Below are 16,574 nucleotides of genomic sequence, written 5' to 3' on the forward strand. Positions count from 1 at the left end.
AATAATTTAAAAAATTGATTGATATTTATTAAAAGAGTAAAGTATATTTTTTTTCTTGAAGTTTGGTAAAAAATTTTAAAATATTTTCAAATTTTATTTTTATTTTAATTTTGATCTAAAATTTTTTTATTTACATTAAATATAGATTTTTTATTTAAATAAATTAATAGGAGATGCAAATTACCTGAATCTCTTAAATAGATTTCGAAAACGTATTTCACTAAACCATATAATGTATAAATCATCCTAAACTTTTTGTGTGTTATATAATATATGAATCATGCTACTCTGAGATGATTTATGCATGAAATGCATTGCTAAAAAACACATAAATATTTCCAGGCTTTTATGTGTTATAAAATGTATATAAATCATCCTAGGCCACTATGAGTTACGTTTTTTAACCCTAAAGCTCATTGCTCTAGCACGATTTACGTGCAACTAGCCACCCCCTCAAGACCATAGCACGATTTACGTGCTATCACGCTAAGGCACATTAGACTGGGACAATTTATGTGTTTAAAGAGGCTATAAATAAACGAGAACAATGTATATCGAACCATAGTTGAGTTTAGAGTTTTGGAAAGATGGCTGAGAGTGTGTTTTTTCAAGTTCATCACCGGAAAAAATTGATGAAAACACAAGTGAGGGTGTAACGTTCAGTGGTAAAAAGTAGGTCGGAGTGTTCGTAAATCCTTCAACGAGTTTAGAGGATTTATGAAATAGTATATTACAGAAGTTAGGACAGTGTAGTAAAAAGCGTGTGAAGCAATTATTTTTTCGGATCCCTATCTCACTCAGGCAAGGTTATGTTAAGTTTGAAAAGTATGAGATGCTAGGCGACGACGACATTTGTGATATATTTCACATTAAATCTAGATTTCTAGATTTGGGGGCTGTGAAGTTGTTTGCGAGAATGGTTGATGTGGAGGGTAGCTCTGGTGGATCTGCTCCAAATCCCCCCACCGTCGGGATAGAAGGTGCTTCTAGCGCCATTCCAACCGGTCAAGATGTCACCGCCCATGTTTCATCTCCATCATTTGCAGCAGATATGCCTGTTCAGGCCGATAATGCAGACGACTTGGTTGATGTGCGTACCCATTATGGTACCCATCGATGGATATCAGTGGCTTGCAATACTTGAAGGTCTTAACACACGACAAAAATGTCCAAAACAATCGATGAAAAAACACCCTCAAGCCATTGACCGTGTTACCAGACCTTACAGGTGAAGTACGCAACACTGCAATAGTGCTCGGCATGTACATTTGAACCCCGATTATCCACCTTGGAGTCAGGTTGTAAGACTCCTCCCAATTACCATAAAACTATACAATCTCCTTCTGCTTAGCCATTCACACCTTCCTATAACTGGGTTTGAAACCATATTTCGTGAGACCGCATTCTACAATAATTTCACCGAGATTGCTGTATCCACCATGACCAGCGATAGAATTGATGCACAGATCACATGATAATTAAGCTGCCTGTGGTTGGTGGACAGTTCGGTTGCAAGACATGTGTGTGGCCCATTGTACTTTTGTACTTCCCAGTAACCGTTTCTCTGCCACATAGTCACACGTATCAGCCAATTACATCCATTTCCAAACTAGATGCACTTTTCGTGATACTTCAAATGATCGGACACAAACACCTTATACTCAACACCCCAACGAATACTATAACTCTTCATAGTCAACACTACCTCCTCCTTACTTTGGAACCGTTGCTAAATTTCAAACTCCTCTGTGTCATGTATACCGTGTTCGTCTCTGTGAATAGCAGACAGCTGTTGACTTGAAAATATTGGTTGATTCATCGTCTGAAGATCCAACGTAGAGAAGTGTGGAGGGTACTGTTGTGTCTGAGAGCTTGATTGCCCTTGCGATCTCCCAACTTGTCTTGTGTCTTCCTCACCGTCAGTATCATCACCAATAATGGGTGGTTCCGAATCTGACTCATTATTGCCTATGGCCTCTGCAAGTGGATCCCTATCTCTGACCTCTATGAATGTTGCTGTACCGTCCAATACTGATGCTGCTCTGATTGTAGTTGCAAGCTCCTCAAAGGTATGCACATCACCCAAGTCGTCTGCATTATCGGCCTGAACAGGAAGATCTGTTGCAAATGATCGAGACATGGGCAGTGACATCGCGACTAGTTGGAATGGCGCTAGAAGTACCTTCTATCCCGACGGTGGGTGGATAGAGTAGATCTACCAGAACTACCATCCACTTCAACCATTCTTGCAAACAACTCCACATCCCCCAAATCTGGAAATCTAGATTAACTGTGAAATATAACACGAATGTCGTCGTCGCCTAACATCTCATACTTTCCGAACTTAACATAACCTTGCCTGAGTGAGATAGGGATCCGAAAAAATAATTGCTTCACACGCTTTTTACCGCACTGTCTTAACTTCCGTAATATAGTATTTCGTAAATCCTCTAAACTCGTTGAAGGATTTACGAACACTCTGACCTGCTTTTTACTATTGAATGTTACACCCTCAATTGTGTTTTATCAATTTTTTTCTGGTGATGAACTAGTAAAAACACACTCCTAGCCATCTTCCCAAAACCCTCATTTCAACTATGGCTCGATATACATCATTCTCGTTTATTCATAGTCTCTTTAAGTACATAAATCGTTCCATGGTCATGAGCTTTGTGTTTTTGAATATAAATCGTTTCAGCCTATGTCCCTTAGCGTAATAGCACGTAAATCGTGCTATGGTCTTGAGGGGTGGTTAGTTGCACGTAAATCGTGCTAGGATAATGAGCTTTAGGGTTAAAAAATGTAACTCATGATGACCTACGATGATTTATATATATTTTATAACACACAAATGCGTGGGACGATTTATGTGTTTGAGCAATGTATTTCATGCATAAATCGTCCTAGAATAGCATGATTCATATATTATATAACACATAAAAGCTTAGGATGATTTATATATTATATGGTTTAAGAAAATCATGTTTTCGAAATCCATTTAGGGGATTTAGGTAATTTGCATCTCCTATTAATTTATTTAAATAAAAAAGCCTCAAATATATCCATGATAATTAAATTTTCAAAAAATTTAGAACTAATCCAGCAGTAATGTACACTACAACATTTTTTGCCTAAGGTAACCCTTATTCGAAGCAACATTTAACAAAAGTTACCTTAGATAGGCAAAGACAATATTTTTGACAAGTTTCCCTTGAATAAGACAAAGCTAACAAAAAAAAATTGGCCACCCACAAAAATAGTTGTCTTTGATATCTAAAACAACATTTATAAAATGTTTCAATATAAAAACTTTAAGACAACATTTTTAAATAAAAATACAATATTTTATAAGGGTTGTCAAAAAAAATTAAAAAAATAACATTTATAAAAAGTTGTCTAAAATTGTTCTTAGTTAAAAATTTTAGAAAAAAACTTTTAATCATATTCCCACCAATTATTTTTGCAATCAAATAACTTAAAAAAAAAAAAACAAATGTATCATGTATGTGCTTCAATTCACTACCCTAAGCACTAACACTTTAGTAACCCATCACTAACGGCGACACACCCTTCCCTGCCAATCAAGGAATTCCTAATATCGATAGCAGCTCTCGATCGCGGTGCTCTCCTCCACATACAGTGACTACGTGGTGCTCTCCTCCACGGGCGCGTCGGCGCGGTCATCTTCTCCTCGCACGCTGTTCTACGACGACGACGCGGTGCGCTCCTCGTTCTGCATTGAACTACCACCGTTGAAAAATTCTTCTTCCTTCTCCTTCTCCTTTTTCCTCTTCTTTCCCTGTCTCACCTCTTTTCCGTGAGCTCTGTAAATAAGAATGCCATTTTTGGTGATAATAGTGTCTTGACTCCTAGACGAGTGCGTATTGGTAAGAAGCTTCTAAAATTTACTATGAAAATAGAATTTCTAAATGCATTGATTATGTTTAGAGGCATTTTAGAAAGTTTTTTTTTAACTCTTTACATACTATTTGTTTTAATTTGCTTTCTTAATTGTACTAATAATAAAAAATAGACATTATTTAAGAATTTGTTATAAGCAGGTATACCTTTGTAAGCAATAACTACTACACTTTGTAATTTAAATTTCTGTGTGCTAATAAATAATATAATGTGTAGAAGTAACTACAAATAAACTTAGATAAGTGTTGTTTTAGGTTTATGAAAAGACAACTTAAAAAAATTTGGACAAGTGTTGCTTTAGATATATAAAAAAATAACCAAAAAAAATTCATATAAGTGTTGCTTTAAGTATATAAAAAGACAACTTAAAAAAATTTGGACAAGTATTCTTTTATATATTAGAAATACAATTCATAAAAAGTGTTGTCATAAAATCTTTGTTAAAGCATTGTAACCCTTACATAGAGTTGCTTTTTTTTTTTTTTTTTTTTTTTGTAGAAAAGACAATGTTTCTTGAAGGTTGCCATAAAAAGGGGTTCTCTTTGATACACAAAAGCATTGCATTAGACCAAAGGTAACGGCCATATAGCCAACTCCCAAAAAATATTGCGTTTTATCGAAAAGTGTTGCCTTTGACCAAAGACAACATTTTTTCTTATTATAAGCAACATTTTTAAAGGGTTATCTGAGTTCGAAGTTGTAATAACATGACAACTATCTTTAATTTGTTTGTATTAACGGTTGTTCTTATAAATTGTTGTTGAATTTAATCTTAAATTTAAAAAAAAACTGTAAAACTTATAAAACAAAATTAAAACAAAATAAAATTAATAATATTTTAAAAAATTTTCATAATTTTTAAAAATTAAAAATATACTTTACCCTATTAAAAGATTAACTTTTAAGTAAAATTCATGTAAAATATTTTTAGAATGTAAATATACTAAAAAAAAAAGCATATAAAAATTATTCAAAATTTCTCTAATAAGTTGACCTTAATTTCTTTCCGAGTCATTGGCGATTACTCTGGTCTGAGACTTTCAAGTAGTCTACTTTGACTTGAATTCCAATTACTTTCTTGCTGCTTACAGCCTCTAGAAAAAGGTGCTGTGCTGTGCTCACTTGTTCAATTGTAGGCAGTCATAAATTTTCCATGCTATCTAAAAGGAAATTCACTCTATCTCTCTTCAACTAAGTCGTTGAGTCCATTAATTACCTGTCAGAATCACAAGCCATCCTACGCCCTTTTTCTTTTCTTTATTTTATTTTATTTTTTCTTTTCAAAATATTTAAAATACAATAAAAATCAATCAAAATTAGTTTAAAATTATTTTATTTTATATTTATTAATTACTTTTTATTAAATATATAATTTTAAATATTATATACATAAAATTATAGATATTAAATTAAATAAAATATTTTTAAATTATTATCTTTTTAACATTATTTTTTTTATAATGTTTTGTTTGCTTTGTTTCTTTTTTTTTTTTAAATCATATCATGACGTGTAATACCATTTATTTAACATGTTGAAACTAATGTGACTCTTTAATGGATAATGTTACTTATATATTGTTTTTAATTTCTTGTCATAATGATAAAAAATTCTTCTCAACCAATATGAAAGATAAAATAGAATTCATAATAAATAAAGTATAGAGTTCGTTAATTTGAGTCTTACATTTTATGATTTTCTTGGGCAACGATTTCATAGTTAAAATATAAAGTTGTTTAAAAAAGAAAACGTATACTAAGGATTACTAACAAATAAATCGTTTTGTTTTAGAGAGAAATTTGCTGATTTTTACAATAAAGAAGCTAAAAAAAATTATTTATGAATTTATTTTTTATGTACATGGTAAAAGTATTTATGTATATAATTAAATAATTATATAAAATATTTATATTATTAAAATTAACTTCAAATCTTATAATTATTCAATATGTTTCTATTTTTTGCCGGTTTTTTTATTTAAATAAAAAATTAATTATTTATTAGTTTAAATACAAATACAAAAGTATACTATTTTATGTATTTAGTTGTATTTTTGTAGTTAAGAAAAATGAAAATAGAAAATTACATTTTCGAATAGCTAGACCATGAAAAATAAGATAAAATTATCAATTATTTTCGTACACTTAAACTGTGAAAACAAATTATTTTTAAATTTTGATTATTCATTACATTTTTTATAGTTAACATGTATAAAGTTGCATCTTCTTCGTTGGGAGTATCTTAAGATGATTCCCTCAATTTTTTTTTGTAATTTATTTTTTATACCACAAATCAAATATAAAAATTTTCAATTGATTTGAGCTAAATTTAGATAAAAAGAAGGTTTAATTATTCTGTTAGTTCTTATAATTTCATAAAATTTTTAATTAGATTTTTATATTTTTTTTTAATTGGGTCCTGTACTAATTTTTTTTTCAATTGAGTTTTTACTTTTTTTTATTTGAATCTCTGCATCAAATTTTTTTTGGTTGAGTTCTTGTATAATTAAGCCAATTACTATTAAGAGAAACCTAGTTGAAAAAAAAAGTTTAGTACAAGAATTTAATTAGAAAAAAAGTATAAAAATCTAATTAAAAATTTTGCAAAATCATAAAGACCGACAGAATAATTAAACAAAAAAAAAAAGATTTTGATGGTTAAAAGTTACTTTTTTTTTTATAGAATTAGTGAAATATCAGATTGATGAGACATTGTATATAAAAAGAAGTTGTTTGGTTTTTTATTTTATTCAATTATTAATCCAACAAACATCCACACACATACAAACTGTTTTCGCAAACATTGAGTCCATGTAGTCGTAAAACTTTTCTGTCTCATTTTCGCCGTTTAGGTAGACGAAAATAGTTGATAATTTTATTTCGTTTTTATAGTCTAGGGTGCAAAAATACCGTCTTTTATTTTTGTTTTTCTTGATTTCAATAATATAATTAAATACACAAAATAATATATTTTTGTATTTGTATTTAAATTAGTAAATAATTAATTTTTTTATTTAAATGAGAAAAAGCCATTATTTGCCTTAAGAAATTAATTAGACGTAATTTACTCTCTGATAATAACAGTTTCCAAACAAAAGATATACCTATGTATTAAGAGAATTTTAAAAAATATTTATATAATTGTAAAAAATATAAATTGACATAACCATCCCTACTTAGTACTTACATAAGGATTGAGTATATAACAGAAGTCGGTATATATATATATAATATAAATTAAGTATTTAATTATTACATGGACTTTAATTTTAATATAATTATAAAATATTTTGCATAATTATTTAATTATATTTATTTATTAAATGATTATTTAGTATTTTCGTAATCAATGAAAAAAATAATTATTTATATTAAAATGACGTTTGGCAATTAAACCTATAAAATTATTTTTTAGATTTAATTATGTTAAGTATATATCAAAATCAACTATTAAAATAAATTATTAGTATAAAATATATATTAAAATAAATTAAACTATATATATATTAATAATTAATTATAGTGTACCAATAACATTTTTATTTTAGATTACATGAAAATTAAATTTCCTGGTAAATTGGCTGCGGGAAGGAAAGTAGTGGGTACTGGTAACACACGTCACAATCAGAAATTTGATAAATAATTGTTGCTTAACCAACAGTATTTAGCAGCAACACAACTACCTTTGGCCATTCTGGTGGCTTTAATTGAACTCACCTGCAATTTCAAGCACACTTCAACTTCTTATATCCCCAATTCCCCATCTTCCACATTGCTTCAATTCATCCTCAAAAAATGGCCACAATAATGTCTATCTCTTTCTCATCTCTTGATCTTTCCTCTTACTACCACCTTATCTTCACTCTCTTGGCCTTCCTCTTATCATGCCTCATTTTCTTACTCACTCACCGAACCAAATCCAAGAAACTCAACCTTCCTCCGGGTCCCGCCGGCTGGCCTATTGTCGGAAACCTCTTCCAATTCGCCCGCTCCGGCAAGCCCTTCTTTGACTACGTCAATGACCTCAAATCAATCTATGGTCCAATCTTCACTCTTCAAATGGGGACAAGAACAATGATTATACTCACCGATGCCAAGCTCGTCCACGAAGCCATGATCCAGAAAGGCGCCATGTATGCGTCAAGGCCGCCGGAGAATCCTACCAGGACTATCTTCAGCTCTAACAAGTTCACCGTTAACGCCGCCGTTTACGGACCGGTTTGGAAGTCTCTGCGGCGGAACATGGTTCAGAACATGCTGAGCTCCACCAGGCTGAGGGAGTTCCGTACCGTGAGGGACAAGGCCATGGAGAAGCTCATCAACCGCCTCAGAACTGAAGCAGAGAACAACAATGGCGTTGTCTTCGTCCGCAAAGACGCGAGGTTCGCGACGTTTTGTATCCTCGTTGCAATGTGTTTTGGCCTCGACATGGAAGAACACAAGGTGGAGAAAATAGATGAAGTGATGAAGAACGTTCTCATAACTCTGAATCCAAGACTCGATGATTACCTTCCGATCCTGAGTCCTTTCTTCTCGAAACAGAGGAAAAGAGCGTTACAAGTTCGAAAGGAACAGGTGGATTTCATTGTACCGTTGATTGAACAGAGAAGAAGAGCTATAGAGAATCCAGGCTCCGACGAAATCGCAACAACATTCTCATACCTTGACACACTGTTCGATCTGAAGGTTGAAGGGAGGAAATCTGGTCCTTCAAATGATGAATTGGTTTCCCTCTGCTCAGAGTTCCTGAACGGGGGAACAGACACGACGGCCACGGCGGTGGAATGGGGGATAGCGCAGCTGATTGCTAATCCGGAAGTCCAAGAAAAGCTTTACAGAGAGATAACGGAATGTGTTGGGGAGAAGAGGGTGGATGAGAAGGACATAGAAAAGATGCCGTATTTGCATGCGGTGGTTAAGGAGCTTCTCAGGAAGCATCCTCCAACGCACTTTGTGCTAACACATGCTGTTACTCAGCCTACAACTTTGGGTGGATATCATATTCCCCTTTTTGCAAATGTTGAGGTCTACACCCCCGCCATCGGTCAGTAATTAACATTCATTTTCTTTTTCATTGCCAGCTTCAACACTTTTTTGGATTTGTGTAAAAAAATGTTATTGTTAGCTAAATAATAAAATTTGATGGGATTTTAGCACTCCTCATAAAAATATAAAAAATAACAAAATGTGGGTTAAATATTGGTTTACAAAAATTGATTTTTAAACTTTTTCTTATTAACAAATACTTCAATTTTATGTGTGTATTTGTTTATACATCAAATATTATTATTAGTGATGCTATATGATCAAGTCATTTTGATAATTAAATTTAACTAAGTGGGTCTAATAGCTTAAAAAATTAATAACAACAAATTTTAATTGAAGATAAAAAAAAGAGAAAAAAGAGAGCCAGAGAAGCATAAAAAAAAAGAAAAAAATATTTAATTAGACTTAATTACAAAAATAATTTATTCACCTAACATTTTTTATTAATATTATAAAATTGTTTTTCATAATCAAACTTGTTCTTCAAATTTATTCTCTCTGTAAGAGCAGAGTGTATAAATGCTTCCTGAGTTTATATCAGTTGAACTTCAGAAGAGTCAAAAAAAATAATTTTATAAAAAAAAAACTAAATAAAAATTTTGAAAAGGGTTAAACTGAACAATCAATACAAGAAAATGAAATTTGGGTGTTGTTGTCCAGGTTCTCCCCAAGGAGGCTTCATAACGTGTCTTAATTGTTACCCAAACATTCTTGCGTTGTTTGTGACTGCTCTTTCAAACTAACAATAATATTGTTCATTCAATCTATCATTCTGAAATGATCTAACATAATTTTGAGAAAATTACTATAAAAATTTGATTAAGATATCTATAAATATTCATTAGCGTTATTCATATTGTATTTGTGGGACATATATATAGGTGAGGACAGAAGGCTCTGGTCAAACCCTGAGAAGTTTGACCCAGATAGGTTCATCACAGGCGGTGAAGAAGCAGACATAACTGGAGTGACTGGAGTGAAGATGATGCCGTTCGGTGTTGGGAGAAGGATATGCCCTGGTTTGGCCATGGGGACAGTGCACATTCATCTCATGCTGGCTCGGATGGTTCAGGAGTTTCAATGGAGTGCTTATCCACCTGGCAAGAACATCGATTTCTCTGGCAAGCTTGAGTTCACTGTGGTCATGAAAGAACCTCTAAGAGCAATCGTCAAGCCAAGACCTTAAACAACAACGATATGTATACGATTCCTGATTCCTTATTTTTCTTGTACTCAGATAGCACTTGTGAGTTGGAATCGCATTTTATTTTATAATAAGGACCTACAAATGAGTATAAGAAAAAATCAGTCTTTACGAAAACATTTCTTAAAAAAAAAAATTATTATATCATTGTACAATTTTTGGTGGTTCTTCTTACATAGTGATATTGCTGTATTTTATTATTTATAGATATACCATGTTTGTGATGATTTATAAACATGCAACTCTCTAAGCGTTGTATCCAATTGTTACAAACTTAAATTGGAGGAACTTTGGTTTGTGTGACTAATGAGTGTTTGTATTGAGGCAATTCAATTCAAGTTGTGGATTTCTCACCCCAGTCTCACTTGAGTCAATTTTCATTTATGGAATGCTTTTCTGGGTACAAATTTGATGATGAAAACAAAGATAATGTACCTTGTGTAGCCAATAAACTTTTTTTTTTTTTTTGTTATTCTATGCATAAGGTGAGATTTAAATCTTTGATACTTATTTAAGTACATAAATGAACTGACCACTCAACCAATCCCAATTAGTTGTGGCCAATAAACTTTAATAGATTCAATAAGTAACTATAGTTTTAAAATGGATTGAAAACTGATATTCAGTGACAACCAATAATACGTGCATTACATTTCAAAATTAATTAGAATCATATCCTCCCAAAATTTTGGTATATTTTAAATTACCATAATTATGAAAATGCATTAATGGTCTAATTAATTTTTAAAAGATAATTATTTTTTAAATTCGTCTCTAAAAGATTTTATCAATTAAATTAATTTTTTATTTTTTCTTCAAAGAAAGGATTTTGTTGATTTGTTGAAATAGACGGTCTAAAATAGGACAACACTAAGAGAAGGTGGTTCCATCAATTACATTAATCGACATGAGATAAAATTAACTTTAAGAAGAAATAAACAAAAAGAAAATAACATTAGGGAAAAGGGAATTAGAAGCGAGGGCCTCTGATGGAGAAGAAATCCTCCATGGGCTTCCTGGTCTCGTTGACAACTTGATCGCATGGGGTCGTTTTATGCTCGAAGACTTGCAAATTACGCGCCAACCAAATCTTTCACAAGGTGATTGCAGCAAGGCTCCGTCGCCATTTTTCTTGGTTTCCACCACCGCATTGAATTACTATCTCCCTCCACCATTTCCATAACACTGTGGTATTTTCAGGTAAGCCAAAATTATCAATTTTTCTCCATACCTGCTCAGTTTGAGGGCAATGAATTAAACAATGAATAATTGATTCTGATTCATTTATGCATCTAGGACACTGAGGATTCACATTAGAAAATCTAGACTGTAGCTTGAGCTTAACTGGGAGTCCTCCATGAATAGCTTTCCACAAAAATACTTTCACCTTTGCTGGGGAATGTAAGGACCAGATCGATTGTCACACATCTTTTTGCTTAAAGACCTTCGGGAGGAACTCTATTGGCGAATGAAAAAATTAGAATGCAATTCGGTATTCTAAGTTCACTTTGTAAGTACCACTTCTGTCCTTTACCCAAATCAGTTTATCTTGTTGTTCTGTTCTTTGAGTCTGGAGAATTTGCTGAGCTATATTGGGGGAAAAACTATCGTTGATGAGCTGTATATTCCAATTCCCATCAGGAAGCAGCAATTGGTTCACCCAGTGTAGGTTATGGTTGGAATTAATTAATTGGGATCTCTGAATCTTTTCTTTGTTATCACCCCAAGGCTCTTCAAAGATAGGGATCATACTGCCACTTTCCACTTGCCATTTTACACCCTTTTCAATAACCTTTCTGCCTTCTAGCATACTTCTCCAGGCCCAGGAAGGGTTGTTACCTGGCAGAGCTTTTAAGAAATTGGAAAAAAGAAAATATCTACTTTTAAATACCTTGTAAACCAGAGAATTTGTCTTAGAGAGTAACCGCCAGCCTTGTTTGCCTAGCATAGCAAGATTGAAAGCTTTGAAATCTTTGAATCCTAGTCCCCCATGACTTTTGCCTCGACATACAATGTCCCAACTCAGCCATTGCAACTTCCTTTCATTACCCCTTTGGCCCCATCAAAACAATATCATCTTCCTTTGATATTCTCTAGGAGAGATTCTGGCATCTTAAAGCAGCTTAATGTGTAAATAGGAATCGCAGTCTCACTGCCTTAATCATCACTTCCCTCCCGTTCACTAATAATAGCGATCGTTTCCACAAGCTCAGTTTCTTTGCAGTCTTATCTTCTATGTATTTAAATGTTTTCCGTTTTGATCGTGACATAATTGTAGGTAGACCCAGGTATTTGTCTTGGGCTCCAACGTGTGGAACCTGAAGGAGTTGTGCAAGCTCTGCCTGGACATGCTGAGGAGTATTTTGACTGAAAAAGACTGAAGACTTATTCAGGTTAACAATCTGACCGCTTACTCTGCTGTAGTCTTGTAGGATTTGCATTAATCTCTGGCATGTCTGAACATTTGCTTTACTAAAGAGGATGGAGTCGTCTGCGAAAAAGAGATGACTGATTGTAGGGCATCTCCGGTTTAATTTAAGTCTAGAAAATTGTTGTCTCTGTTCTCCTCTGTGGAGCAGATGAGATAAACCCTTTGCACAAACTAGGAATAGATAGGGGAAAAGAGGATCTCCTTGTCGGAGTCTCCTTGTTGGCTTAAACAAGCCATGAGAGTGCCCTTCCACAGTAACAGAGTAAGAAACTGTCGTAACACATTTCTTCATCCAGTCAATCCATTTTTTGCAAAAACCCAGCATCTTCATAATCTCCCACACAAAACTCCATTCAACCCGGTCATAGGCTTTGCTCATATCAAGTTTAAGAGCTAAGTCATACTCTCCGTACTTCTTAGTCTTCAAGTAATGCATGTATTCATGGGCTATTAATATATTATCACTAATTAACCGCCCTTTGATAAATGCACTTTGGTTCCCACTAATTACTTTATCCATCACTCCTTGCATCCTATGCACCAGAATTTCGGCTATTATTTTGTAAAATACCGTGCTCAAACTGATTAGTCTGATCTGTCCCATAGTATCTGCCCTTGGAACCTTTAGAATCAAACAAATTTGGGTGTGATTGAGGGAGCGCAGTATCTTTCTCCCTGAGAAAAAACTTCTAACAGCCATGTTTACATCTTCTTTAATAATACTCCAGTAAAATTGGTAAAACCTTGCCGTGAACCCATCCTCTCCTGGTGCTAAGAATGGATTAATAGAGAAGACTGCACGCTTAATTTCCTTATCACAAATTGGGCTTGTGAGTATTCTATTCTCCCTTCTATCCACTTTAACCTCTATACCTTCCAAAGTCTCCTCAGGGTCAATCGGGTTCGAAGTTGTGAACAAATTTTCAAAGAATTCTTGGGCTATTCTGCCAATTTCTTCCGTCTCTGATTGGTACTGACCGCTATCATCTTGGAGCCTTTCAATCTTGTTGTGTTTATTTCTTGAACGAAATTTAGAATGAAAAAATTTTGTGTTTGGATCTCCCCATTGTAACTAGTTGACTCTAGATTTCTCTTTCCAATACCTCTCTTCTTTCTCATAAGCATCTTCGAGAGTTGCCTCAAGGATGAGAATCTGCTGCTTGTTGGCTTCGACCCCTTTTAGTTTCTCGACTTCTAACTTTTGCTTTCTCTCTTCTATTATCTTAGTCGAGTTACCTGGCTTCAGTTTCAGCCACTCAACAATGTTATGCCGACATTGTTTGAGTTTACTGAATAGCCTAAACATAGGAGAACCTGAGTATTCCGTCTTTCATGCATCTTTCACCATAGTAACCATCTCTTCATCCCTACACCACCTCTCTTGAAAGCGGAAATGTCGTTTTGGCCTCCGACCCTGCAGTTCTGATTCCAAAAGAATAGGTCTATGATCCGACCTTGATCCTCTAAATGCAGAATTTTTGTTGTTGGGTACTCTTACCTCCAATTATTAGAAGCCAAACAACGATCTAACCTCTCCCTGATAAAAGAATCTCCAAACTGCCTGTTGTTCCACGTGTATTTAATTCCTTCATACCCCAAGTCACTTAAATTGCCACCATCAAGAAAGTTTTAAAACTTTTCAACATAACTAGTTGCTTTAGGCCTCCCTTCCTCCTTCTCGTGGTGAGCTAGAATAGCATTAAAGTCTCACAGGACTAAGAATAATTCCTCTCCTGAGTTGAGAATTTGGAGTAGCTTATCAAATTGCCCACTCTGTTGATTTTTTTCACTGTGAAGGTGCACCGCGATCACATTCCAAAATCTGTTTCTGTTAGTATCCAGAATTTTGAAATGGATAAAGAAGCTTGCGAATTCCATTATATTAATCTGTACATCAGTCCGCCATGCTAGCACCAAACCTCCAGCAACTCCTATAGGATCCACGCAAAAACTGTTCGAAAACCCCAACATCTCACACTGCCTTGTAACAAACGAAGCGCTATTCTTTGTTTCACATAAGAACATCACTTCGGGAGAATAAGATCTATTGATCCCTTGTATGTTATGAATTATAAGGGTCTTTTCCAAATCCCTACAATTTCACATCAACATCTTCATTGACCTTTGGGTGCCAATTGTGGGTTGGCACCCTCTCCTGTTTTAGCTACCTCTATATCCTCCTGTTCTGCTTCTGCTTCAAGCTCGCTACTTCTCCTCTTAATTCCAACAACAGAACTCTTCCCTGGCTCCACTCTCCTAGCTAAGTGTTTCAGCTTTTGTTTTTTGTTGCTAAGTTTGTTGATATTAAATGCCACATCCTCTTGGTTAGTTCTCATTTCTGCAGTTGGAATTGTTGTCGTGTCTTTCGCTATTATAGCCTTCTCAATAGCATTAGTTGAATCTGAAGTAGCTTCTTTCACATACTGTGTTAATACCACTCCCAATGTTTCTCCTTGATTCCATTGACTAGAGTTCTCCTTTTCTTCTGTTGAGAGACCAGCAAGACTTCTCAGCAGACTGACTTGGGTTGGTTTTTTGCGCCAGTCATTACTCTGCCAGCCTGCCTTTTGTTGGCTGAATTTGGGGTTCTCCTTCATCTCCTCTATCTTTCTCCCCACCTGGTCCGCCTTCAGCCATTCCCCTCACGTCTCCTCCTTATTCCCCTCATGGTTCTCCATATTTAGGTTATTGGAACAGTTCCTGAGTTCATGACCTAGATGGCTGCAAAGAAAATAGAAACTTCCAATTCTTTCATATTTCATTCGAATCTCCATGATCTTTTTATTTGGCCCTGCGATTTTTATCACTGTTTTAGCTTCTTTGTGATGTCTAGATCAACTCTGACTTTGACAATTCTGGTCTCCCTTCCTCTCATCAGAAACAGCCCCACCTCTAGCACCTCTCCCATCGAGTCACCAATTTTCCTTCCCAATTCTTTCGTTTTATAATATTCTGGTAGTCCCCATAGTTGGATCCAAATTGGGACAATTGAAAAATCTTCTGTTGCTACTTCCATATCCGGATACCACCGTTTGGTATTCAATATATAATTCTTGAACAGTCAAAGAACCTCCTTCTCTATTCGGATTAAGTCTTGTTCCTTCTCAAAAAAGAACTGAAAAACATTGTCACCATGATCTATCACGCTCCTTTCCTCCGGCTGTCTCCATATAGCTGACATGGCGGGATCTATTGTACCAATAGTGAACAATTTATCCGCAAGCAATCTTCCCACAAGGCTTCTCCTACATTCCTCCAAACCCCCTTCAACATCAATTGAATCAAATAGGATTATTCCCTTCCTCCGTAGTCTATCATTCTCCCCCTTATTAGCCATCTCAATCACTTTTCCTCCCAACTATAGTTACAATCTAAGAGGTTTCCACTGAAATGAGGAATTTTAAAATTTTCACAAGAATGTCAGTTCGCAACCTAACACCCTAGCAGAACACCTAAACCCTAGCAGAGCACACTATCATAGCTATTATTAAATTAATCTTTTAAAAAAATTATAAATTAATTATTTTTATCTTTCTGTTATTTTACTAATAATTTTCGTCAAAAATTGATAATGTAAGATGTTAATTAAAAATATATAATATCTAATATATCTAATTAAATGGCGACTAAATATATTTATAAAAATTTATCAATTTAACTCCAAAAAAATTTGAGATGAATTCATACACCGATATTCCAAGTGTTTAGAACAAAGAATGGAAAATATGCAAAGAATAAATCTTGCTGTAGAGAGAAAAGAAACTTTTGACCGAAGAAATTGTATTCTATACAAAATATGAAATGTACAAAAGCTAAACTTTCACTCTCTTCACTGCACACTTATATACCGCTGCAAACTAACCTCAGGAGTGATAACTAACCAAGACTCTTACAAGATCAAGAACCATTACTCACTAGTCTTGATTTTAGTTTGTTCACTATTCTCTACGAGCCCTATTTTTCAATTACGTAAAC

The 16,574-nt window shown here is 34.1% G+C and overlaps 1 protein-coding gene across 1 annotated transcript; it reads left to right on the forward strand.

The window, feature by feature from the left end:
* Positions 1–7,594: 7,594 nt before the first annotated feature.
* LOC107619322 (cytochrome P450 77A3) lies at positions 7,595–10,506 on the forward strand. Its single transcript, XM_016321577.3, has 2 exons — positions 7,595–8,962; positions 9,846–10,506. The coding sequence occupies exons 1-2, from the start codon at positions 7,714–7,716 to the stop codon at positions 10,148–10,150; spliced, it is 1,554 nt and encodes a 517-aa protein (XP_016177063.1). The 5' UTR covers positions 7,595–7,713; the 3' UTR covers positions 10,151–10,506.
* Positions 10,507–16,574: the final 6,068 nt, after the last annotated feature.

Source organism: Arachis ipaensis, chromosome B9, assembly GCF_059453495.1.
Source record: "Arachis ipaensis isolate K30076 ecotype BB chromosome B9, ASM5945349v1, whole genome shotgun sequence".
Classification (NCBI taxonomy): Eukaryota; Viridiplantae; Streptophyta; class Magnoliopsida; order Fabales; family Fabaceae; genus Arachis; species Arachis ipaensis.